The following is a 27119-nucleotide window of genomic DNA, read 5'->3' as shown; positions in this document are numbered from 1 at the left end:
AGCCACCGGACCAGATAAACAAGCCAGTCCGTCACTGTTGCTGTTTTCTGCAATTAGGAAGGGAACTCCCTTGGGTCCCGCCCAGGACGTGGAATTCCGAAGCACACGGACCAGGCACCTTTGTACCCAGCTCCCCACTGCCCAGGTCCCACCTTTCCTCCTATCCCCGCCCTCGTGCCTGGGTGGAGCCAGCTGCCAAGGCGCCAAAGCTTCTCAGTCCTCCCTCTGGGCTCAGTCTGGAGTAGAGACTGGAAGAGGGCCCTGTGCCCAGCCCCGATGAGGACACTACTGACCATCCTGGCGGCGGGATCCCTGCTCGGTGAGTGCCCATCACCCTGCGCTCAGACGTGCCCCTACCCAGGAGTCGATGATCAGGGCTGTCCCCCCGCCGGAACCCCATCCAGCCCCAGCATGACCAGTCTCAGTTTCTTCTCTGCTGGGCTGCACTGGGAGTTTCCGGGGAGAAGTAGATACCAGCTCAGGTTGCTGAGGGGGGTGGGTGGGGAAGAGAGGGTCCCTCAGATCTTGGGTTCTTCCAGAGACTAAACTGACCCTCAAGACTCTCACCCGTCTGAATCTGTGGATGCTCCCACCCGAGCGGGTGGAGAACTAGCTTGAGGGAGACGGACATCCTTGGACAACTCACATCTTTCTGGTAGAAGTTGTGCTTCTGTTCCTCTGCTTCTGGCTGCCACTGGCCTGACATGGGGAGGTGAGGAAGCATCAGGATGGACAAAGCTTGAGTCCGGCCATTGCCTCCTTCCATGCTCCCCAAGGGAGCCTCTTCCAGCCCCTTGTGCCAGACCTGAAAGAGCCCTTTCTCACAGAGTGCTCAGGTCTGGTGCACTAATAGGTCTTCAAACACCAGCACTCTTAAGAAAACGGGACTCAAGGGCATAGTCTTCACAGCCAATAAAGTAGATTCTTTGATGTACGGTTATGGAGAATTTCAGGACCAATGCTTGAGAGCCTAGATTGTCTCTCTGCTCCCTGAGATGTTTAATAAAATTCAGGGAACTGTCTGAGAAAGTGAAAGCATAGTCCCAGCTGAAGAAGGGGGAGGGGTGGCCGCTGCAAGGTCCCTTCAAGCTCAAGAGCAGGGTGAAGGCCATAAAAGGCTGGAACTTCCAGCCCCTCCAACACTGTGCCCGCTGTGTCCTGCGCGGATCCACGGGGCTTCCAGCTGCTGTCCCAGCCCCCCAGTTCACCCTCCCCTGGGCATCAAGCTGGGCATTCCCAGCACACTGAACTCATGATAAGTTCAGGAGACTTGATGCTTCCCCCTCAAGAGACCCCAGATCTGTCCCTCCAGACCCCCACCCATTCTGGCTGGGGGCAATCGGCCCTTCACGATGTGGGACCCGGGGGTACCAGCCTTTAGGAAGTTGTTAGGAGTCTAAGGTCCCTCTGGAGACCCAGATGCCTTCTTTGGAATTCTTTGGCTGATTCCAGAGCAAGTTGAATTGCTTTTGCTTGTTTGTCCTTAACTTCCCAACTGATTGATGTAGAATTGTTTTTCCTAGCAAATGCGAAAACTTCCTTTGAACACATCTCCCAGGCTGTCAATCTCTAGACAATACATGTCTCCCCACGATTTCACAATGTAGACTTTTACCCAGGAAGCACAGAGACGATGTGGGCTGAGGAGCTGATGATGAGTTTGAGAGGGAAAAGGAATGAGTAGGCAGGAGAAAAGGGGGAGATCTTGTTAGCCCTCAACAGCCCCTAAAAGAGGGGGGTCTGCCAAGGTCCACCCACCTGACTTCAGGAAGCCAACCTCACTTCCTCTTGGAAAGGGGTCCCCGTCTCCATCCAACCTGGGCCCTTCACCTCCCTAGCATGTCCCAACCTCAGCCACCTGCCTCCTCCAAACCCACGCAGCCCACCCAAGATACCGACTCCAATCAGCAACTCTCCCCCGGCAGACCATAGCCGAGCCCACCCCCGGGCACACCCTGGCCTTCTCCCAAATCCCTCTCTCTTGCTTGCTCTTGACCTCACCACCTTGCCTGAAGTCACCCTTGAGTTCTGACCTCAAGTGGGCTCCCTGCCTCAACTTAAGACCCGGTTCTGAATCCAGGACCCCTCCCTTCAGTGAGTGCCTGCTCAGTCGCTAAGTCATGTCCAACTCGGTGTGACCCTGTGGACCGTAGCCTGCCAGGCTCCTCTGTCCATGGGATTCTCCAGGCAAGAATTAGAGGAGAGGGTTGCCACACCCTCCTCCAGGGAGTCTTCCCGACCCAGAGACCGAACTTGCACCTCTTCTGTCTCCGGCATTGGCAGGCGGCTTCTTTACCATTAGCACCATCTGGGAGTCCCTTGCTCCAGAACAGACCCCAGTTCTGCCAAGACTCAGACCCAAACAAGATCCCAGCCACACTGTGGGACTCAGCACTATATCCATCACATTGACTAGAGGCAGGAAGAAACCCCCGGCCCCTAAAACCCCAGTCCAGGGGCTCTGAGAACACAAAAAATTCTGCAGTTGCTGGGACTGTCTGATCCACCCAGATTCCAAGAGGGATATGGCCTTAGATTTAGCAGACGGATACACAGCAGAGTCAGGCTGTCCTGAGATATTTTCCTTTCCCCACAAATGCCTCCCAAGCCCATGGACCCCTCTTGCAGAAATCCTGTATGGAGTAAATAACTCTCCACTCCCTCACTCTCTGGACCTTCTGGCAGTCATCGTCACTGACTGGGCTGGGGGTGGGGAAAAGGCACACATCACATCAAAGACACGTACACACAGGCCTCAAGGCCTTGACTCAGCTGGGTCTGCACCTGTCTATTTCCCACCCCAGCCAACCAGGCCCTCTGAGCATGCGCAGAGCCAGCTGCTGCTCTGGTCACCATTTTCCTGTGCTTTCCTCCTTTCCTCAGACCAAGCTGGGAGGGCTGAGAGGAGATCTATAAGTCATGGGCTCTCATTTACAGTGAAGATTTGCTTCAGGGTCAATGCCTCCTCCTGGGTCCTCTTCTTGGGGCTCTGGCCTTTGCTCCACCTTCCTCGGCCCATTGTATCTGCCCCCAAAAGCAGGCTAACTACTGTGACGAGTATTGCACCCTGCCTCTCTGAGCCTCAGTTTTCCTCATCCATAAAATGGGCATAACCTGCCTCATCAGGTGGTCAGGAGGACTTGATGAGGAGACTTAGCCCAGTGCCTGGTACTTGACGTGCATTTCAGACATGGCAGCTGCTGCTGTGGTCCAATTGTTTCCATTTTAGAGTTGAAGAAATTGAAGTTCTAATGGCTTAAACAGCTTCCCCAAGGACACGCTGCCTGTTCAGTTCAGTTGCTCAGTCGTGTCTGGCTCTTTGCGACCCCATGAACCTGTATGTGGCCTCAGTCAGCATGCTGCCCCTATGAAACCCATGGAGCTGGGGAAGGCGCCTTTGCCCTCCTCAGCAGGTGTGCGGTGGGTGGGCAGGGACTGGACCCACCAGCAGAGAGGCAGGGATTCACAAACATCTTCTCCACCCTTGCTTGAAATTACTGGTTCTAGGAAAGTTACTTCTTAGACATTAGTTGAATACCTCTAAAATATTCCCTTGGTGAGAACACTGATTTCAGATGGTGCTGAGAAATGAGTGAACACAACAGCAAGTGTCGACAAGGGTGTGAAATAACCGCACCCAGTCAAACATCGCCGATGGGAATGTGAGATGGTGCAGTCACTTCTCTGGAAAACAGTTTGGCTGCTCTTCAAAAGTTCAATGTAGAATCACCATATGACCCAGAAATCCCACTCCTACCCAAGAGAACCAAAAACTTATGTCCACTTAAAACACTTGTGCACTACCAGCAGCAGCAGCATTACTCAAAATAGGCAAAAAGTGGAAACAACCCCAATGCCCAGCAGCTGATGGAGGATAAACAGAATGTGACCTATCCACACGATGGAATACGATTCAGCCGTAAGAAGGAAATAAGTGCTAATCTATGTAATACGGATGAGCCTTGAAAACATGATGCCAAGTGAAAGAAGCCAGACACAAAAGGCCAACTGGATGATTTCATTTATAGAAAATGTCCAAATAGGCAAAGTCATTGGGACAGGAAGTAGATTATTTATTGGTTGCCTGGGGCTGGGAGGAGGGGAGGGATGGGAATGACAGCTCACGGATACAAGATTTGTTTGGGGGCGATGAACACATCCTAGAACTAGACCTGCGGCAGTGGTCTACACTACCTTGTGAATATATTTAGAATACCACGGAACTGTATGATTGTAAGTGGTGACTTGTATGGAATGTGAATCATAGCTCAATAAAAAGGAAAAAAAAAAAGAAGTGAAGGGGAGCGGGAGGGTCGGTTAGCACAGTCTCCTGCTAAGTGGTTGCTGGCTCACCCCCTCGGTGGGCAGCTCGAAAGGGGGCTAGCACAGGGTCTATGCACCCATCTGCTCACCCTGCTCCCACTTCTGGCAGCTCACATCACTGAGGACACCTCACATCTCCTTCAGCACGTGACGTTCCAGTCCAGCAACTTCGAAAACATCCTGACGTGGGACGGCAAGCTGGAGAGCGCCCCCGACACCGTCTACAGCGTCCAGTATAAGACGTAGGCTCCCCAGCAACATTACCCCTTTGACTCTGCTCTGAAACCAAAGAAAACCCTCCCCTCTTCCATATGTCCCCACATCCCCCTCGGACCCAGACTGGTGTCACTCAGCAACTCTCCCCCAAGACATGGCTTTGCTCCTTGATGTTTCTTCTGCAGGGAGAGGTTAGAATGATGGTTACAAGTATGGGCTCTGGAGGCAAACACCAGCCCCTCATCCTATAACCCTGGGCAGGTAGATAAATGCACCAAGCCTCCATTTCCCATCCATGAAGTAAAGATAGCAATAATACTTTCCTCCTAGGGTTGTTGGATGGGTTAAATGAGTCATTAGCATGTGTGCCTGGCAAAGAACAAATGCCCAATCATTGCTTTATTATTTGGGGAAACTAGGTCAACAGCCAGGTGGCGCTAGTGGTAAAGAACCCGCCTGCCAGTGCAAGAGACGTGAAAGACGTGGGTTCAATCCCTGAGTCAGGAAGATCCCCTGGAGGAGGGCGTGGCAACCCACTCCAGTACTCTTGCCTGGAAAATCCCATGGACAGGGAAGCCTGGTAGGCTGCAATCTATACAGTTGCACAGAGTCAGACACAACTGAAGCGACTTAGCACGCATGTGCGCAAGTCAACAAAAAGTCATGTTCACCCCCTCCAGCCCCCACTCAGCCCTATTCCCGCTCATCTCCCTTCCCAGGCAGGAGGGGGGCGTTGCATGGGCTCAGGAATCTGCAAACCTGGGTTCCATTCCTGATCCTGCCACTTCATCCCGTGGCAAGTCACTTGCCCTCTCCACAGCCCAGGTCCCTGGCCTGTAAATGGGCCTAACAGTGCCCAGAACATGAACTCAAACCGTCTGAGTTCACATCCTGGCTTCCTGCATGCATGATGAAAACACCTGGGCAAATTTTGCTTCCTTAAGCCCCAGCTTCCTGACTTGAAAAGGAAGGAAGATATTAATAATGTGTGAACCTCACAACACTGTTGTGAGGTTGGTCTGAAGACTAACAGATCATCTGCATAAAAAGCCTGGGACACATGTGCTAAGTAAATATTTGATATCATTATCAATATTAATAAACCACAGGCTGGCTGCCAAGCCTGTTCATGAAAGGTGTGCTCCAGCCCCTCCCTTGCCCACAGGTATGGAGAGGGAGAGTGGTTGGAAAAGGAGGGCTGCCAGCAGATCACCCAGAAATCCTGCAACCTTACCGTGGAGACAAGCAACCTCACTGAGCTCTACTACGCCCGGGTCACCGCCATTGACGGGGCAGGCCGGTCTGCCACCAAGATGACCAACCGCTTCAGCCCACTGCAGCACAGTGAGTGGGGGCCTCTCGTTGCACGGGATGCGGGTGGGAGGATGGCCTTTTCCCCTCTGGAGTGGGTGGAGCATCCAGACGGGCTCTGCCTCTCAGGGCCAGTTAAGGATGTGGCTTTTAGGGAAGACATTTGAGACTGGACAGCTTCCCCCGTGTGGTTCTCCATCTTTCTCCATCTCTAGACCTCTTGTATGCAGACCTTCACCTTGCCACTTGAGCACAACCAAGGCCTCCTAACTCCATCCCCCGACTCCTTCTTTGACTCTTTTTCAATCTCCAGTCATGATTTCAGTTTCAACATCACCTCCTAAGTGAACATCCCCACCCCACAGCCCCAACAACTCCCTTGTACTATACAGGCCATCACCTGCTATTTTCCATCACCATAAACTGTTCACTGACTTCAGAGCTCAGATCATAGCCTGTCTTTATCGTTTGCTTGCATGGATATCATCTGAATTGAAATGTGAGCTTCATGAAGGCGTGTCTGGGTGTGGGACCCATTGTATTCCAGGAGATGCTCCATACGTAACTGATGAAGGATTAGATGGATGGGTGGATAAATGGATGAGTCGCCAAACTCTTCACACAAGTTAAGCGGGTGATGTTCACTAACTGACTTAAAAGTCACATGGTGTTTTAGGAAAATAAAAAATAAAATTCAGCAAGTTATTTTATATTGTCTCTCAGCTTGTTCAATTAATGCATAGTTACTGTAGGAAATTTGGAAAATATAGAAATACGCAAAGAAAAAATAAAACTAAGCCCAAATAATTGGAACACTTAAACATAACCGCAGTTCCTAGCAGCTGTATCTGCTCTTTTGTAATCTGGTGGTTTGTTTTTCATATCATGGTATCATGAACATTTACCCATGTCATTAAATACTTTTCCATATCAGGATATCTCACAACTACAAAAATGATCCATTCTATGGAGGTATTTTACCTGACTTCCCTGATTCCCTTTTGGAAGGAATCAGGATTTTGTTGTTTTTTAATAAATAACTGAAGCAAACATTCTTTTAGTGCAGATCATTTTAATCTTGGAGGTCAATGGACCCTTGAGGACTTTTTATAAGTTAGCTTCAGGGGGAGACATGAATCCCTAAAATTGTTTGCAAAATTTTTGTATATGTACATTTTGGGGGAGCAAACAACTATAGCATTCATCAAATTTACAAAAGGTTCTATAAACCAGGAAAGGTCATTTGGTTATTTGGAAAATTCATCTTGAGAGAGGTTGAAGTCTTAGGCCTTGCCTTTGAGGCTACATCAATGATATTGGAAATTCAGGATGCATAGTTGAAACGTCACTCCCCAAAACTCTCATTGCCAGTAGACTGGGGGTTTGTGGAGGGGGGGATGATCAGCCTAGGGGGGCCAGGACCCTCTCCTTGGGCTCTTCCCAGCACCCTTGGTTACCCCTTTGCCAGCCTTACACCCAAGCACCAGTTGCTTCTCTTCTCACCTGTTAATTAGGTGATGATTTCAGAAGCATGGCTGGGGTAGGGGTGGGAGGGGGTGGGAAGCAATCATTTCCCAAGGCCCACGGCAGCCCCTCAGACACTTCTGGCTGATTCCAACTGTTTCATTTCTTTTTTCTCTCTCCCTTTTCTAGCTAGCATCAAACCACCTGATGTGACCTGTATCCCCAAGGTGAGATCCATCCAGATGATTATCCATCCCACCTACACACCGATCCATGCACAGAATGGCCACCAGCTGACCTTGGAGGACATCTTCCAGGACCTACTCTACCGCTTAAAGCTGGACATCAACCGCACCTACCAAATGGTAAATGAGGGGTAAATATACACACCACCATGGTCCTTCCCTGCCTCCAAAACCCATTTTCCTCTCTGGACTGCTTTAAGTAGAAATGAGATGTGTTATATAAATCAGCATTTCCCAGAATACATCTACAGCCTACCTTTTGTAGATTCACACACACAATAGTGTGCTAAAGTCTCTGACAAGTCCTGCAAACTCAAGACTCCAGTTTCAGTTTGTTTAATACAACTGTTCTCACACGTATTTGATCAGAGAAAGTCCCCTTACTTTCATTACATGTTTTGATTTGTTTTGCCTAATGCCTTCTCACTGCAGTACTCTTGCCTGGAAAATCCCATGGACGGAGGAGCCCGTAGGCTGCAGTTCATGAGGTCGTGAAGAGTCAGACATGACTGAGCGACTTCACTTTCACTTTTCACTTTTCACTTTCATGCATTGGAGGAGAAATGGCAACCCACTCCAGTGTTCTTACCTGGAGAATCCCAGGGACGAGGGAGCCTGGTGGGCTGCCGTCTATGGGGTCGCACAGAGTCAGACACGACTGAAGCGACTTAGCAGTAGCAGCAGTAGCAGAATGCCTTCTAACATTCTGAAGAACATCTTCTATTAACATTCTCACATGTCCACTTTGGAAAATACTGGAATCAATTTCTTTTGTTGTTCAGTCCCTAAGTGATGTCCAACTCTTTGCAACCCCATGGATGGCCCCACAGGATTCCCTGTCCTTCACGATCTCCTGAAGTTTGCTCAAACTCATGTCCACTGAGTCGGTGATGCCATCCTACCATCTCACCCTCTGTCCTCCACTTCTCCCCCTGCCTTCAATCTTTCCCAGCATCAGCATCTTTTCCAATGAGTCCACTCTTGGCATCAGGTGGCCAAAGTGTTGGAGCTTCAGCAGCAGTCTTTCCAACAAAAATTCAGGGTTGATTTTCTTTAGGCTTGACTGGCTTGATCTCTATCTTCTTGCTATCCAAGGAACTCGCAAGGGTCTGCTCCAGCACCACAGTTCAAACTCATCAATTCTTTGGCACTCAGCCTTCTTTATGGGTCAGTTCTCACATCCATACACGACTACTGGAAAGACCATAGTTTTGACTATATGAACTTTTGTCAGCAATGTCTTTGCTTTTTAATACACTGTCTAGGTTTGTCATAGCTTTTCTTCCAAGGAGCAAGCATCTTTTAATTTCTTGACTGCAGTCACCGTCCACAGTGGTTTTGGAGCCCAAGAAAATAAAATCTGCCACTGTTTTCACTTTTTCCCCATCTATTTGCCATGAAGTGATGGGACCAGATGCCATGATCTTTGTTTTTCAGTGTTGAATTTTAAGCCAGCTTTTTCACTCTCCTCTTTCACTTTCATCAAAAGGCTCTTTAGTTCCTCTTTGCTTTTTGCCATTAGGGTGGTATCATCTGCATATCTGAGATTGTTGATATTTCTCCTGGCAATATTGATTCCAGCTTGTGTTTCTTTGGGATTGGAATGAAAACTGTCCTTTTCCTGTCTTGTGGCCACTGCTGAGTTTTCCAAATTTGCTGGCATATTGAGTGCAGCACATTAATAGTATCCTCTTTTAGGATTTGAAATAGTTCAGCTGGAATTCCATCACCTCTACTAGCTTTATTTGTAGTGATGCTTCCTAAGGCCCACGTGACTTCACATTCCAGGATGTCTGGCTCTAAGTGATAGGTGAGTGACCACACTATCATAGTTATCCAGGTCATTAAGACATTCTTTGTACAGTTCTTTTGTGTATTCTTGCCACCTCTTCTCAATATCTTCTGCTTCTGTTAGGGCCTTGCTGTTTCTGTCCTTTATTGTGCCCATCTTTGCATGAAATGTTCCCTTGGTATCTCTAGTTTTCTTGAAGTTCAGTTCAGTCCAGGCACTCAGTAGTGTCCGACTCTTTACATCCCCATGGACTGCAACACACCAGGGTTCCCTGTCCATTACCAACTCCCTGAGCTTATTCAAACTCCTTGAAGATATCTCTAGTCTTTCCCATTATGTTGTCTTCCTCTGTTTCTTTGCATTGTTCACTGAAGAAGGCTTTCTAATCTCTCCTTGCTATTCTTTGGAACTCTGCCTTCTGTTGAGTAAATTTTTCCCTTTCTCCTTTGCCTTTCACTACTCTTCTTTTCTCAGCTATTTGTAAGTCCTCCTCAGAGAAACATTTTGCCTTCTTACATTTGTTTCTCTTGGGGATGGTTTTGATCACCCTCTCCTGCACAATGTTACAAACCTCCATCCATAGTTCTTCAGGCACTCTGTCTATCAGATCTAATCCCTTGAACCTATTTGTCACTTTCACTGCATAATCATAAGGGTTTTGATTTAGATCATACCTGAATGGCCTAGTGGTGTTTCCTATTTCCTTCAATTTAAGTCTGAATTTTGCAGTGAAGTGTTCATGATCTGAGCCACTGTCAGCTCCCAGTCTTGTTTTTGCTGACTGTAGAGAGCTTCTCCATCTTTGGCTGCAAAAAAAAAAAAAAAATCTGATTTCGGTATTGACCATCTGGTGTATCCATATGTAGAGTTGTCTCTTGTGTTATTAGAAGAGGGTGTTTGTTATGACCAGTGCATTCTCTTGGTAAAACTGTTATTCTTTGCCCTGCTTCATTTTGTACTCAAGGAATCAATTTCTACTGCTGCAATTCTTTTTGCTGACTCTCCACTTTTTGAGGGAACTGCATACAGTGTCTTAAGATCAGTAATAATGAAATGTGGAAGGCAGGGGTGTAAATTGTCAAATGTTACACATTTCTTTTTGTATTCAGAAAATAAAATATGAAGTATGTCCCCCTACCCCCTGCAGTGTGGGCCATTAATCCATAATTCCACTGAATGGCTATTCCTGCACTCAAGGAGTTTATAATCCAATGTGTGTGGCAAGAATGAAAGCAAGAATTTAGACAGCTAGAGGCAGAGGGAAACAAGAGTGTGTGAGAGACAGGGCAGCTGGAATGAGAGAGGAGGTGTCAGCGCAGAGAGGCTGGAAAGAGCCTCTAGAACAGGGGACTTTCTCGTGCCAAGACCAGTTTCTGAGGTGTACCAGGTAATATACGCTGACTGTGTCATTTATTCCTCGTCGCAACACTATGAAGCAGGTGATTCTATCTCCATTTTCTGATTGAGAAAACGGAGGTTCAGAGAGGTTAAGTCACTTGCTCAAGACTGGTCAGCAAATAATAGCACAGTCAAGACTCCAAGCCAGCTCTGTTCCAAGCCCACATTCCTCCCCCTCCCCGCCCCAGCTTTCTCTGGTCTACCTTGTCCCACTACGATCAGAGAGAAAAGCAGGGAAACTTAGGATAGTGTTGGAAAGAACAAAACTACCCATTTGAGCTGAATCTTAGGGACATGCAGAACAGTTTCTCAATAAATAAACCTGGTCCCAAACCAATGGCATCACAATCTCCTACTGCCTTGGTTTAAAATGCATGTTCTTGGGCCCCCTTATAATCTGCTTCGTCAAATTCTATAGTTTCACCTCTGGGATCTGAATTTTAGTAGGAACCCAGTGATCACTACTCACCCTAAAGTTTAAGAACCACTGATGGAGAGGAACAATGCTATCCCTAAAAAGACAGGCTGGGGCCATGCCATAGATGTCTGGAGGGCAAATAGAGGAATCACGAGTCTTTATTTGCTTCAGTCATCAAGGGGAGCGAGTAGCGATTACTGAGCAGGAAGAGGCTTTATCACAACTCATTTTTGGCAAATATTTGGGGTTTGAATGAATATTTTATTGTCACTGATTTACAGTTTAATTCAGGCTGTGACCAGAGAACATATTCTGTATGAGTTCACACCTTCGTGGAGACTCGTTTTATGGCCCAGCATATGGGCTCTCTTGGTGAATATGTCACATGCCCTCAAAAAGAATGGGTGTTTTGCGGGCGTTTTGTGGAGTGCTCTACAAATACCAATTAGATAAAGGTGGCTAAGAGTGTTAATCAAATCTTCTATGTCTTTCCTGATTTGGGGGAGCTCTATTGTTCTCTTAATTGCTGAGAGTATTACAATCTCCAGCTTTGATTATGGATTTGTCTCTTTTCCCCTTTAATTCTGTGCATATTGGAAACTTTATTATCAGACAGTTACAAACATGGTTGTTATAGCCTCCTGGTGAATTGACCCTTTCATCATTATGAATTGTTCCCTTTTATCTCTAGTAAGACTCTTTTTATTGAACTCTACCTTATCTACTATTAATATAGGGACTCTAGCCTTGTGTTTGGGGCTTCGCTGCTGGCTCAGCAATAAAGAATCCACCTGCTAATGCAGAAGATGTGGGTTTGATCCTTGGGTCAGGAAGATCCCCTGGAGGAGGAAATGGCCATCTATTCCAGTATTCTTGCCTGGGAAATCCCATGGGCAGAGTCAGAAACAATTTAGCAGCTTAACAACAACAAAGCCTTATATCTATAATTTGCATGGTATATTTTTTATATCCATATATTTTCAATCTATCGGTGCCTTTATATTTATTTTTAACATTTTATTTTTAACTGGAGGATAATTGCTTTACCATACTGTGCTGGTTTCTGCCATACACCACACGTCTCAGATGGACTCAGGAGCAGTCCTCAAATTCTGGCCTTGGCAAATGCAAGACCAGAGGTCTTCCTGGAGGTGGTGGTGGCTCCCACGGGTGCTGACCATCGAGACACTGTGGACACAGACTGTCCACACATCTATGTGATGCTTCATCTCGTGGTAGCCGTCCCTCCCCCCGCACCCCCCAGGCAGGCAGGAGGGAGGGAGGATGGGATTCTGGAAGCCTGAGCCCTTAAGCGCATCCTCGAACCTTCCGGCTGGTGCCTTTATGTTTAAAATATATGTCTTTAGACAGCATTCTGATAGTCTTTCCCTTTTTAAGAATTGAAAAATTCTTAAAATACCATAAAATTCACCCCCTTTAAAGGGCAGGAATCAGTGGTTTTTCATATATTCAAGAAATTTTCCAACCGTCACCACTATCTAATTTTGTCTGTTCTATTGATCTGTTTTCAAGTTCTTTGATTCTTCCGTCATCTCCAATCTGTTGTTAAGACTATTCAGTGGGCATTTTTATTTTAGATTTTTTTTTCAGTTCTGAAGTCTCTAATTTTTATAGTTTCTGTATGTTACTGAAAAATCATTCTTTCATTATGAACACATTTTCCTTAACTTCCCTAGGCATACTTATATTAGCTGGTTGTCTGAGGAGGCCTTATAAATAGGTGAGAAAAGAAGAAGTGAAAGGCAAAGGAGAAAAGGAAAGATATATCTATCTAAACGCAGAGTTCCAAAGAATATCAGAGATAAGAAAGCCTTCCTAAGTAATCACTGCAAAGAAATAGAGGAAAACAATAGAATGGGAAAAACTAGAGATCTCTTCCAAAAAAATACAGATACCAAGGGAACGTTTCATCCAAAGATGGGTACAACAAAGGACAGAAAACGTATGGACCTAAGCAGGAGCAGAAGATATTAATAAGCGGTGGCAAGAATACACAGAAGAACTGTACAAAAAAGACCTTAATGACCCAGATAACCACGATGGTGTGATCACTCACCTAGAGCCAGACATCCTGGAATGCGAAGTCAAGTGGGATTTAGGAAGCATCTCTATGAACAAAGCTAGTGGAGGTGATGGAATTCCAGCTGAACTATTTCAAATCCTGAAAGAGAGTGCTATTAATGTGCTGCACTCAATATGCCAGCAAATTTGGAAGACTCAGCAGTGGCCACAGGACTGGAAAAGGTCAGTTTTCATTCCAATCCCAAAGAAAGACAATGCCAAAGAATGCTCAAACTACCACACAATTGCACTCATTTCACATGCTAGCAAAATAACGCTCAAAATTCTCTAAGCTAGGCTTGAACAGTACATGAACCAAGAACTTCTGGATGTTCAGACTGGATTTACAAAACACAGAGGAACCAGCAATCAAATTGCCAATATCTTTTGGATCATAGAAAAAGCAAGAGAATTCCAGAAAAACATTCTACTTCTGTTTTATTGACTATACCAAAGCCTTTGATGGCGTGGATCAAACTGTGAAAAATTTTTAGAGATGGGAATACCAGACCACCTTACCTGCCTCCTGAGAAATCTGTATGCAGGTCAAAGAGCAACAGTTAGAACCAGACATGGAACAACAGACTGGTTCCAAATTGGGAAAGGAGTACATCAAGGCTGTGTATTGTCACCCTGCTTATTTAACTTCTATGCAGAGTACATCATGAGAAACGCTGGGCTGGATGAAACACAAGCTGGAATCAAGATTGCTGGGAGAAATATCAATAACCTCAGATATGCAGATGACAGCATCTTTATGGCAGAAAGCAGAGAAGAACTAAAGAGCCATCCATTCTTGATGAACGTGAAAGAGGAGAGTTAAACATCTGGCTTAAAACTCAACATTCAGAAAAATAAGATCATGGCATCCGGTCCCATCACTTCATGGCAAATAGATGGGGAAACAATGGAAACGGTGACAGACTTTATTTTCTTGGGCTCCAAAATCACTGCAGATGGTGACTGCAGCCAAGACCCTTGCTCCTTGGAAGAAAAGCTATGACCAACCTAGACAGCATATTAACACCAGAGACATTACTTTGCCAACAAAGGTTCATCTAGTCAAAGCTGTGGTTTTTCCAGTAGTTGTGTATGGATGTAAGAGTTGGACCATAAAGAAAGCTAAGTGCTGAAGAACTGTGCTTTTGAACTGTGGTGTTGGAGAAGACTGTTGAGAATCCCTTGGACTGCAAGAAGATCCAACCAGTCCATCCTAAAGGAAACCAATCCTGAATATTCACTGGCAGGACTGATGCTGAAACTGAAGCTCCAATACTTTGGCCACCTGATGTGAAGAACTGACTCATTGGAAAAGACCCTGATGCTGGGAAAGATTGAAGGAGGGAGGACAAGGGGACGACAGGGTATGAGATGGTTGGATGGCATCACCGACTTGATGGACATGAGTTTGAGCCAGCTCCTGGAGTTGGTGATGGACAGGGAAGCCTGGTGTGTTGCAGTCCATGGGGTCACAAAGAACGGACACAGCTGAGCGACTGAACTGTCTTTAAAATCATTGTCTGCTAATTCAAACATTGTGGTTATCTTGGGAGTAAGTCATAATTAACTGTCTTTTCTCCTGAGTATGGATTACATTTTCTCCTTTTTATAGGCCTAAAAATTTTGGAAAGCATCCCAGACATTGTGAATGATATGTTGAAAGGACTGTCTCTTATGTTCCTCCAAAGAATACTGATTTTTATTTGTCTTGCTGCTGCTGCTGCTAAGTCACTTCAGTCATGTCTGACTCTGTGTGACCCTGTAGACAGCACCACACCAGGCTCCTTCATCCCTGGGATTCTCCAGGCAAGAACACTGGAGTGGGTTGCCATTTCCTTCTCCATAGCATGAAAGTGAAAAGTGAAAGTGAAGTCGCTCAGTCGTGTCTGACTCTTCACGACCCCATGGACCACAGCCTACCCAGCTCCTCTGTCCCTTAATAGGCACTTAATTTGGGAACTTCAAGCTCCAAAATCTCAGCTGTGTAATGTTCAGTTGAAACCTTACCTGGACTGCTGGGAGTCTACTTTAGGTATCAGCCAAGAATTTGGACAAAGTTTATACATAGAATTCAGGTCTTCCTCTCTAGGAACTTCTCCTATCTGTGGTTTCTCCCCGCACTTTCTAACGTTCATGATTGCCCTAAACTCTGTCTTCTGGTTGTTGAAACCGGTAAGATCACAAGATTTTGTCTAGCTGTTACCCATCCCACATGGTATAAATGGGGTCCTGTCCTCAGGCCCAAAGATACTAAAGAGAGAGAGAAATTCATTCAGTGCTACCCCTTCCGCCTTTCTCCAGTATCTGCCTGCTTTACATACTTTCCAATACCTAAAAGTAATTTTCATTTTGACCAGAATTTATAGTTGTTATTTTAGGGAAGACTGGTCCAATAGAAGCTGTAAATTACTGAGAAAGAAGAGAGATCAAACATAGAAATGAAAGAGTGGTCAGCGTGGGAAATCAGAAGGCTATTGCAATGGTACATGCTGGATATGGAACCAGGTTGGAAGCAGTAAAAAACGGGGGACGGAAGGACTCTTTGGACCTTGAAAACTCTACTGGAATTGTATCACATGATCATTTCAACCATATGAGTTCCATAAAATAATAAGTTGTTAAATCCATATATGCGCTTCTTCACCCCCTTCAAAAGAAAAACCATAAATACCCTAAACCTTGGCCTCCACGTGCCTGGAAAAGGGAAGGCATAGCTGAAAGGCAAAGAACCAAAGAAGAAACTTCTTAGCCTTTAAACTCCCAAGAACATAGGTCCTAGACCTTTAAAGAAAAGTTCATGGATTGTTTCAGGGCAATTATATACAAAGGATATGAGAGAGCATTTGTTGGAAAATGGCTTTAAGGTTTATGCTTTGGACATTAGAACAAGAAAGACATTATTAACAAATTGAAGACAGGAGAAGAGGACTACAGGGGATGAGATGGTTGGCTGGCATCACCAACTCGATGGAAATGAGTTTAAGTAAGCTCCGGGACTTGGTGATGGACAGGGAAGCCTGGTGTGCTGCAGTCCATGGAGTCTCAGAGAGTTGGACGTGACTGAATGACTGAACTAGGGAATCAAATACAGTCGCCAGCTTGGGGTTGGAGATGGGACAGACCCCAGAGAGAGGAGATCAGGATGTTTAGACACGTGAAGTTAGAGAAGGCCACAGACTGATGTTCAGGAGAGAGCTGGCAGGGTGACCCGGGAATTCCATAGAGCTCACTGAGACCAGTTTGGGGGTTATCCACACATTGGTGATCACAGGAGCCACAGATCAAGAAAAAAAATCCACAAAAAATACATGGAAGAAGAAGAAAAAAATAGACGAAGAGTGAAATTTTCAGAAAAACAACACTGAGGGGGCGGAACCCAGGAACTAATTAGGTGAGCTGTAAGGAGAGAGGAGTGAACAAGGTGGGCAGGGACCAGGGTTTTTCACTCTGTAATATGACCTAGACCATCAAGGATTTTGAATAGAGGAGCTTTGCAATCATATTAATTGTTTAGAGAGATCACTGTGACACAGGGTAAGTTTGGAAGTGGACAGGGCCGAAACCAGAGGCTGCTGGCCAGTAAGGAGGCCGCTGCAAGAATCCAGGGCAATCATGCTGAGGTCCAAGCAAGACAGAAGCGATGAGGAGGTAAGGGACTGATGGACAGTCAGAGGCTTTTGTTATTTTATTTCTTAAAAAAAGGAGGAAAAGCAGAACTAGAAGAAGGAAGAATGGAGAGGTGAGGGTGATGGTGGTGGTGATGGTTCAGTTCAGTTCAGTTCAGTCACTCAGTCGCTCTTTGTGACCCCATGAATTGCAGCACCCCAGGCCTCCCTGTCCACCACCAGCTCCCGGGGCTCACTCAAACTCATGTCCATCAAGTCAGTGGTGCCATCCAGCCATCTCATCCTCTGTCGTCCCCTTCTCCTCCTGCCCCCAGTCCCTCCCAGCATCAGGGTCTTTTCCAATGAGTCAACTCTTCGCATGAAGTGACCAAAGTACTGGAGTTTCAGCCTCAGCATCAGTCCTTCCAGTGAACACCCAGGACTGGTCTCCTTTAGGATGAACTGGTTGGATCTCCTTGCAGTCCAAGGGACTCTCAAGAGTCTTCTCCAACAGTGCAGTTCAAAAGCATCAATTCTTCGGCGCTCAGCCTTCTTCACAGTCCAACTCTCATATCCATACATGACCACTGGAAAAACCATAACCTTGGCTAGATGGACCTTTGTTGGCAAAGTAATGTCTCTGCTTTTGAATATGCTGCCTAGGTTGGTCATAACTTTCCTTCCAAGGAGTAAGCGTCTTTTAATTTCATGGCTGCAGTCACCATCTGCAGTGATTTTGGAGCCCCAAAAATAAAGTCTGACACTGTTTCCAGTGTTTCCCCATCTATTTCCCATGAAGTGATGGGACCAGATGCCATGATCTTCGTTCTCTGAATGTTGAGCTTTAAGCCAACTTTTTCACTCTACTCTTTCACTTTCATCAAGAGGCTTTTTAGTTCCTCTTCACTTTCTGCCATAAGGGTGATGTCATCTGCATATCTGAGGTTATTGATATTTCTCCTGGCAATCTTGATTCCAGCTTATGCTTCTTCCAGCCCAGCGTTTCTCATGATGTACTCTGCATAGAAGTTAAATAAGCAGGGTGACAAAAGGAGCCTTGATGGACTCTTTTTCCTATTTGGAACCAGTCTGTTGTTCCATGTCCAGTTCTAACTGTTGCTTCCTGACCTGCATGCAGATTTCTCAAGAGGCAGGTCAGGTGGTCTGATATTCCCATCTCTTTCAGAACTGTCCACAGTTTGTTGTGATCCACACAGTCAAAGGCTTTGGCATAGTCAATAAAGCAGAAATAGATGTTTTTCTGGAACTCTCTTGCTTTTTCCATGATCCAGTAGATGTTGGCAATTTGATCTCTGGTTCCTCTGCCTTTTCTAAAACCAGCTTGAATATCTGGAATTTCATGGTTCACGTATTGCTGAAGCCTGGCTTGGAGAATTTTGAGCATTACTTTACTAGCATGTGAGATGAGTGCAATTGTGCAGTAGTTTGAGCATTCTTTTGCATTGCCTTTCTTTGGGATTGGAATGAAAACTGACCTTTTCCAGTCCTGTGGCCACTGCTGAGTTTTCCAAATTTGCTGGCATTTTGAGTGCAGCACTTTCACAGCATCATCTTTCAGGATTTGAAATAGCTCAACTGGAAATCCATCACCTCCACTAGCTTTGTTCGTAGTGATGCTTTCTAAGGCCCACTTGACTTCACATTCCAGGATGTCTGGCTCTAGGTGAGTGATCACACCATCGTGATTATCTGGGTCATGAAGATCTTTTTTGTACAGTTCTTCTGTGTGTTCTTGCCACCTCTTCTTAATATCTTCTGTTTCTGTTAGGTCCGTACCATTTCTGTCCTTTAGAGTGATGGTGGTGGTGGTGATGGTGGTGGTCGTGGTGGTGGTGGTCCTGGTGGTCACGATGGTGATGTGATGGTGATGGTGATGGTGATGTTGCCAGTGGTGGTGGTGGTGGTGCCACCCTGATGGTGGTAATATAACAGCACCTAGTATTTATAGAGTGCATACTAAATGCCAGACCCTGTTCCAAGTGAAAGTACACTGAGCTTGCAACTCACTGGCTTTAGGGAGAAACCAGAAGTTAGGGGACTGGGAATGGAGCACCGCAGACTGACCTACCAGTGTATGGTTTGGGCAGCTGGTTGTGCCATTTTACCAAGTGCAATGACCCTGGCAGAGCTGTAAGCAGGCTCCTTATGGAGGTTGGTGTATAAGAGATGTTGCTCTGCGTTCTCTGTCAAATTCAGCACCTTGAAGGGAAGCAGAGAGAATTTGAGTTTGTCGGCCTGACCCCTGACACGGAGTTCCTTGGGACCATCATGATTTGTATTCCAAACTTGTTCAAGGAGAGCGCTCCCTACAAGTGCCAACTGACGACGCTGCCAGGTAAGTTCCGCTGAAGCCAGAGGGAGGTGGGACTGCTGAATTCCTTCCTCCCGATAACCCAGGTGAGGCTTGAACATGCTCTTAAAAAAACGCACACAGAAGGATGACCGGTGTATTATTAAAGTCAATCTTTGTTTATCCATAAATGAGTTAGCTGGTGGGTTATCATAGCAGATGTTTACTCTCCACCCTCCAGCCTACATCTGAATTTCCTCTCTCCGGCAAACTGCGTGCGTATCCTGGCAAAGCAAATTCAACTTTATATTAACTCAAGTGAGACATCCTGGGAAATAATCCGCTGATGGGAGAGCAGAAAAGATTAAAAGATCCCTTATTACCTTCCCAGGTCAAATAAAAATAGCAATGATTATAATAGTATTTCTGCAGTACCAGCCAGGGACCAGACACTACAAAACACAATTCTCATGAGCTATCTATGAAGCATCTTGGTTCCACTGAGAAAGCTGAGGTACAGAGTGGTTAAGTAACTTGCCCCAAATTGCACAGGTGGTGACAGACAGAACGAGGCCTAATTCCAGGGAAGACACTCTCATCACTACCCTTCTATAGAAATAGTTTTGAGTCACTGGCTCAAGGAGGTGGTGTCCCATGTTCCTTTCCTCCAGCACATTGAAACTCAACTCTCATTGTAAGCATCAGGACATTTTTATTTGTGTTTATTTTCATGGAGATAGAAATGTAATGCTGTTAAGTTTAGAGGATGAAAGCGATACCCCTGGGTTGGATGGATTTGGAAAACAGTTTCCACCCTAGTCATCATCTTTAGGTTAATGATGTCAGTAGGTGATTTCTGTTGTGAGGGATAGAGGCCAGGCAGCTTAGAGGCTGGACCCAAGGGTATAACTGCAGCTTGGTAGAATCATCATCAGTTAGGTTCTGGTCCTCAGCTTTGTTCAGAAAATCAACTCAACGGTTTCTCCAAGAGTCTGTAAGAGACTGACTTCTCTACCTGAGTCCCAGTGCTTTAGTTTTTATGGGAAGATATGCGTGGTGGGCCAGCCAGCACCGGCCACTTGCAGGGGGCGTGCCCTTCCTGGGGAAAGGGCCAAATGAAGACCAGAGTAGAGCTTGGCAACAGAAGAACTAGAAAAAAGAAACCCATGTCACAGGCACTGAGCTAGGAGTGTATATATGATTTGTGACCCTCTCCTCGGGTCCTACTGGATAAATCTCCTCCATTCCTGGCTCGCCCCTGTCCCCTTGCTTATTGACAGCTTGCAGACCACTCCACCATATCCTTCTGATCTGCCCATATCCTACATGATCTAACTCATGATATCATTTTCTTCTAAGACTGTAGCTGCTTTGATATAAATCATACTTTTTGGTGACTGTTTCTTGGTGACATATAGAAGGTGCCTTATCCTTTACAATCAAGAATATTATAAGAAGTCCTACCATTTATTAAGGACCTACTCTAGTGCCAAACACTGTGCAAAATGCTTGACATATATTATCTCATTGAATCCTTACAACAATCCGGCAAGTTGGGTTACCTCATCCCCATTTTACAGAGGAGGAACTCTGGCTCTGAGAAGTTAAGCAACTTGCCCATGATCACACAGCTGGTCAGTGAACCTAACTAGGTTCATCTGATTTTGAAGACTGGGCTCTAATCACCACTCTGCAATTTCGTTTAGATCCAGTCCTCTCTACTGTACATTTATTCCTCTTACTTCCATTTCAGGATGAAACATCCTGCCCTTGGCCTTGTATCTAGGAGTCTGTCTTACCCCAAAGCCCAGGACCCCTCCTTTATCTACCTCTCCAAACGTCTTGGACCATCAACCCAGCATCCTGATGCTGGAAAGGGGTCTAAGGGTCGGCTCACCCCCTATCCTAATTTAATAGACAAGGAAACAAAGGCATCATTGTGTAGCAGCTGTGAGGATGAGCTTTGGAGTTATACCTGTCAACCCTGGCTTTGCCACTAAGTAGCTGTGGACCTTGTTGAAGTCACCCAACCTCTCTGAGACTCAGCTTCATTATCTGTAAGGAGGGGGCATACACAGCCATCTGTTTGGTAGGATAGCACTGGTAGAGCACTCTACACAGTGCCTGGCATGTAGTAAGAGTTCAGTCATCGCTGGCTACTGTTATTATTAATAATAAATCTTAGATGGGAGAGGGTCATGCAGAAGAGAGTAGGCTCAACACATCAGAGGCTGAACCAGACCTCTAATCCCCACTTTCCAGTGCTTTTTTCTGTATTGTCTTCCTACTTCCCCACGAGTGAGATGGCAGAAATGCTCCAAGTCCCTGTCCTGTACAGGGAGCTGCAGTTTTCTGGTCACGTTAGGCGTGTCGTGTAGAAACATGTGGCTCCTGTCCCCTCCCCAGTAGAGTGATGGGAGTGTCACGTGGCAGGGGCCAGGGTACCACTCAAGTGGGAAGCTACCCAGAGAGGCCCACGCCACAGGGGCTTGGGAAGGAGTAAGGAGAGGGCTGGAAGTAAAGTCTCCAACAATTCCCAGGGTTCACAGTCATTGCCGAGGTCACTGGCGACTGATGATCACCCAAGCTGAAGCCACACAGGGGCCAGGAACTGAAGGAGGGTGACTTGGAAAGTCAAGACCGCTGGGTAATCCCGATCACCAGCTTTCTGTTGGCTGTCTTGGCTGCGCTGGGTCTTCGTTGCAGCGCACAGGCTTTCTTTCACTGTGCCACAGTGGTTTAGTTGTGGAAGCTGAGTTTTCCAACCAGGGATCAAACCAGCGTTCCCTGTATTGGAGATAGCTTCTCAACCGCTAGATCACCAGAGATGTCCCAAATCACCAGTTTTGACGACAACCCCAGCTACCTCTTCTTGACCAAGCTACTTCCCAGTCCCACTTGGGTTGGTGACAGGAAGTGTGTCATGCCAAGAACTGGCTGCAGGCACCCATTCCAAAGACACAGGACTGTAGGGAGGAGGCTCAGCACTAAAGCCCTCATCTGTCCTCTCCTTCTGCTTTAGAAAGGGTGATGCTTCCCAGGCTCCCTCCTGAGTGAGGTCTTCCCAATAGCCAGCTCAGACCTTGACTGAGATGTGGGCAAGCCAGGCCCCTCTCATTGTCCATCCCCCCTCCCTTTGCCTCTTTCCCAAGCCCCCACCAGAAAGGCAGGACATCCCTTAGACCCAGACAAGAGGGGCCCTTGTAAGGTCCTGCTCCAGCCCTGCCCTGGACATGGCCCTCCCCACAAGATGAAGGGTCCTTAAGTCCAAGAGGGCAGATCCCCGTGGATTCTGTGAGCCTCAAAATTCCCTGCATCAATGGCCAGAGCCTGTGTCGTCTCAGCAGGTCTCCTCCTTGGGTCTTTCTTCAAGAGGACAAGCCTGTAGTCCAAAGGGTGGCCAAAGGATGGGTATTGTAGAGACCATGGATGAACTTGACCATGAGCCCATATCCTTGTGCATGAGGCCCCTGGCAGGATGGACTGGAGCTGGGCTGGGCTTGCAGGAACTACCCCCTGTACTTCCTTCTTTCCACTCTGCACCCCAAGGAGTCCAAGAAGTAAGCTTCAAGCCTTCCAGGTTGTTGTGAAAAGTATATTTGTCAAGGAGGGGGCACAGAACATATTTTACTTAACAATGCAAAAACACAATTTATAAATTCTTAATATTTAGACATATGGTGTGTGGCCCTCCATTTGTGCCCTCGCCCCGGCCCCATAAGTCTTGGGAGTAAAAGAGGCCTTCCCAAGCCTGTCCCGAGAGGTGGAGTTGGGGGTCGAGACCTGAGTTGCCAGCACCCACACTGACAGCCTCAGCCTTCCTGCTCTGCCTCTCGTTGACCCAGATCGGACGTGGACCTACTCTTTCTCCGGCGCCTTCCTGTTCTCCATGGGCTTCCTGGTCGCAGGGCTCTGCTACCTGAGCTACAGATACATCACCAAGCCGCCTCTACCTCCCAGCTCCCTGGTGAGCAGGGGCCCCGGGGAGGGCATGGGCCCAGGGACCCCCGGCTCTTTGCTTCTCCCGCCAACCTAGAGACATGGCTGGCAGCCCCTGGGGTGGACTGACAAGAGCTAGGGGATCAGGAAGAGAAGGCATGGAACAGAAAAGCCATGTCGTTTTCAAGGGGACACATGCCCCGTCTGAATGGGCAGCCCAGGCAGGCTCTGCCACCTGGGATCGCGGGCCCAGTGTGGCCACATCTTTGCATTTTTTACCAATGAAGTCAGAAGTTCAGATGGTAGTGTGAACTCTCCTACATTTCAAGTCTTGGCAACTAATTTTTCTAAATTAAGCCTTAGCAAACCACATGTGTCATATCAGCAGCCCAAGTCTGGCCCCCAGCGTGGCATCTCTGTCCACTGCAGAGCCTGTACAGTCTGGGGCTGGAGGAGTTGGACCCATTGGCCCCTCCGAGTCAAAGCCCATCTGAGCCGTTTGCTGAACACTCTCCCGGCCTCCGCTTTCCCCCACCCTTCCCCTCCTTTCTCCCTCCATGAGGCCCTTCGGGAGCTCAAGAGCAGTTGAATCACCTCCTGGGGAGCATCACCCAAGGTCATCCCCAATCTGAGTCAACTCCTTCCAGAATACCCACCTCCTGGAGAAATCACAGCCTGACTCACTGCTCTCCCTGGCCCAGCCAGACTCTGGCAGTGGCCCTCAGCTAACAGGGCCAGAGCCCTGTTCCTTCACAGAGGCCCCAGCACTTAGAGGAACCCCTGGGAAAGAAGGCAGGGCTTATGGATCTTGGAAAAGCCCTCAGGCGGTTTACCCTGTCCTCGCCCCCACCCCTGGGGAGGACCGCGGCGCCCATGGCATCCTCAAGGGCGGGGGGCTGAGAAGGCACTCTAATGGGCATGCTGTTCTCCCTGCCTAGGATGTCCAGCACATCCTGCCCTTCCAGCCTCTGCGGTTCATCCAGGAGCACACCCTGATCCCTGTCTTCGACCTCAGCGGCTCCAGCGGTCTGGCTCAGCCTGTCCAGTACTCTGAAGTCAAGGTCTCCGACCCCACGGAGCCTCCGGGACCCCCACTGCGGCACGGCCTGCCTGAGATTGCCTACCTCGGGCAGCCAGACCTCCCCGTCCTCCGGCCCTCCGGAGGACCACCTCACCAGGCACTCCCCACGCTGTCCTATGCCCCCCAGGCTGCTCCTGAGGGCAGGCCCTCATCCTACGCACCTCAGGGAACCCTGGAAGCTAAACCCCCCTCCTACACTCCGCAGGCTGTCTCAGAGGCCCAGCTTCCTTCCTACACCCCGCGGGCCACCCCAGACAGCTGGTCTCCTTCCTACGGGATGTGCGGGGAAGGGTCTGGGAGAGACTCCCCACCTGTGACACGCTCTGGTCCCAAACACCTTGGAACTAAGGGGCAGCTCCAGAAAGAGGTGCCAGCTGGAAGCTGCAGCCCAGGTGGCCTTTCGCTACAGGAGGTGATCCCCCTGGCCATGGAGGACCCCCAAGAAGCAAAATCCTCCCACCAGCATCTAGGGGTTCACACAGACTCAGACTCTGACTCCGATACCATAGGCCAAAGGGAGCCAGGAACACGAAGCTCCCTAAAGGGCCAGCTGCCCCTCCTCTCCTCTGTCCAGATTGAGGGCCACCCCGGGTACCTCCCTTTGCAGACTCCTTCCCTCCCATGTTCCCCCACAGACGAGGGTCCAAGTCCCTGGGGCCTGCTGGAGTCCCTCGTGTGTCCCAGTGATGAGGATCCGGCGTCCAAGACTGAGGCCGAGAGCTCAGGCCTTCAGGCCCCAGACCTGGAGTCGCCCACGGAGCTGGACTCTCTGTTCCGAGGCCTGGCCCTAACTGTGCAGTGGGAGTCCTGAGCGGAGAACAGGGCAGGCCTGGGGCTTCCTCCTGTCCCCACCACCCCCTCAGCCCCCACATCCTTGGCTGTCACTCCCGCATCCAGGGACGCCGCACACTCTGCAGCCCTCCCCAGGTGGGTGCCCTCGAGGAACCAGCAGAGGAGGAGGCTGGACCCTCGCCTCGGCTGAGATCCTTTTGGAGCAAAAAAAGACATGAGAAGAGCTCCAGCCAGAGTCTCAGAGGTCTATCGTGTGCAAACGAGCTTTAGCACGCCGGGCTCTGCAGGGCAGGACAGTCAGAGAGAGGGAGGTAATGCGAGGAGACCTCCCAGAGATACAGGGCCCCGGCTCCTAATACACTGGACACAGAGTTCTCCTGGAGCCTACCCCTCTTCACTCCTTTCCTGGCCAGTTTCATAGTCTGGTTCAGCAGACTGAGGTCTCTGCCTCCTCTGTGATTCCCCGAAAATGGGAAAAAGGAGCCTGAAAAGGGACACCTCGCAGCAGACTGGGCAGAACCAGAACAACCTGCGAGATGGCAAGACTCCAGGGCCGAGTGTGGCCTGTGGCTCAGCCCCACCCAGGCCTACTGCCTGAAACTGCACTGTTTCAGCTACCATCCTCTGCTGGAGGCTGGACCCCAAGTGAAGTGCAGGCCCACCAGGCAGGGAGAACACAGAAACCCTGTCTGTCAGCAGGAGTTCCAGACCCTATCCTGGGAGCGGGGTTTGAAAGGAACATGGGGCCACGGGGCGCCTGAAGGAGACACAACTACAACTGTACTTACTTCACAACTTTGGAAACTCAGCCTTGGGTTCAGCCCACCTGGGTTCCAACTCCAGCCTTAACACTTCCCGGCCGCATGGCTACAGGCAAATGAATCGCTGTTTGAAATCTCAGTTTCCTCATCTGTATGATGGGGATAGTAACACCTACCGCATGGGGTTGTGGTGAGGCTGAGATTAAATCATGTCTGGTTCAGGGTTGGGAACTCATGTACACCTGTGGTGGATTCATGTCAATGTATGGCAAAACCAATACAGTATTGTAAAGTAAAAAAATAAAATTAAAAAATAAAATAAAATAAAAACACCCCCCCAAAAAAAATGTTTCACAGCACCTGGCACATGGACCATGCCCAGTAAACTAGTAGCTGTCTCCTATTGTGATTTCTTTTTTTCAAACCCCCAATTCAGTTTGATTTTGGATCAGGCGTTTTCTCAGATTATCTTGATTTCCTCAGAACTGCTCCAGGCCAAGCCAGAGGGGCTGGACTGCCTAGGAGGAGGCCAGGGAAGGGACCGGAGGAAACAGGGGCCCAGAGACACATGGAACCTCCTCCTTGAGCTCTTCAGCTCAGTTCAGTTCAGTTCAGTCGCTCAGTCGTGTCCAACTCTTTGCGACGCCATGAATCGCAGCACGCCAGGCCCCCCTTTCCATCACCAACTCCCAGAGTTCACTCAAACTCACGTCCATCGAGTCAGTGGTGCCATCCAGCCATCTCATCCTCTGTCGTCCCCTTCTCCTCCTGCCCCCAATCCCTCCCAGCATCAGAGTCTTTTCCAATGAGTCAGCTCTCCACATGAAGTGGCCAAAGTACTGGAGTTTCAGCCTCAGCATCAGTCCTTCCAATGAACACCCATGACTGGTCTCCTTTAGGATGAACTGGTTGGATCTCCTTGCAGTCCAAGAGACTCTCAAGAGTCTTCTCCAACAGTGCAGTTCAAAAGCATCAATTAATTCTTCGGCGCTCAGCTTTCTTTATAGTCCAACTCTCACATCCATACATGACCACTGGAAAAACCATAGCCTTGACTAGACGGACCTTTGTTGGCAAAGTAATATCTCTGCTTTTGAATATGCTATCTAGGTTGCTCATAACTTTTCTTCCAAGGAGTAAGCATCTTTTAATTTCATGGCTGCAATCACCATCTGCAGTGATTTGGGAGCCCCAGAAAATAAAGTCTGACACTGTTTCCAGTGTTTCCCCATCTATTTCCCATGAAGTGATGGGACCAGATGCCATGATCTTAGTTTTCTGAATGTTGAGCTTTAAGCCAACTTTTTCACTCTCCTCTTTCACTTTCATTAGTTCCTCTTCACTTTCTGCCTTGAGCTCTTAGGTGGAAGCTATTTTGGGG

The 27119-nt window shown here is 47.9% G+C and overlaps 1 protein-coding gene across 1 annotated transcript; it reads left to right on the top strand.

Annotated features, from left to right (window-relative positions):
- Positions 1-243: 243 nt before the first annotated feature.
- IL22RA1 (interleukin 22 receptor subunit alpha 1) lies at positions 244-26031 on the top strand. Its single transcript, XM_040229706.1, has 7 exons — positions 244-319; positions 4433-4565; positions 5705-5883; positions 7504-7679; positions 19072-19210; positions 23011-23132; positions 24043-26031. Exons 1-7 carry the CDS (start codon positions 277-279, stop codon positions 24994-24996), a joined length of 1746 nt encoding a protein of 581 aa, XP_040085640.1. The 5' UTR covers positions 244-276; the 3' UTR covers positions 24997-26031.
- Positions 26032-27119: the final 1088 nt, after the last annotated feature.

The sequence above is a fragment of the Oryx dammah genome, unplaced genomic scaffold, assembly GCF_014754425.2.
Source record: "Oryx dammah isolate SB20612 unplaced genomic scaffold, SCBI_Odam_1.1 HiC_scaffold_27, whole genome shotgun sequence".
NCBI classification, from domain to species: Eukaryota; Metazoa; Chordata; class Mammalia; order Artiodactyla; family Bovidae; genus Oryx; species Oryx dammah.
The sequence above is the reverse complement of the archived record's forward strand: the minus strand, read 5'-3'. Positions and strand labels throughout refer to the sequence as shown.

What these genes read in the sequence shown, in the direction of transcription:
- IL22RA1 (XM_040229706.1), top strand. Translation starts at nt 277, where the DNA reads ATGAGGACACTACTGACCATCCTGGCGGCGGGATCCCTGCTCG. An exon ending in TACAGCGTCCAGTATAAGAC is followed by an intron (nt 4,566 to 5,704) that starts GTAGGCTCCCCA and finishes CCTTGCCCACAG; the next exon opens with GTATGGAGAGGGAGAGTGGT. An exon ending in CTTCAGCCCACTGCAGCACA is followed by an intron (nt 5,884 to 7,503) that starts GTGAGTGGGGGC and finishes TCCCTTTTCTAG; the next exon opens with CTAGCATCAAACCACCTGAT.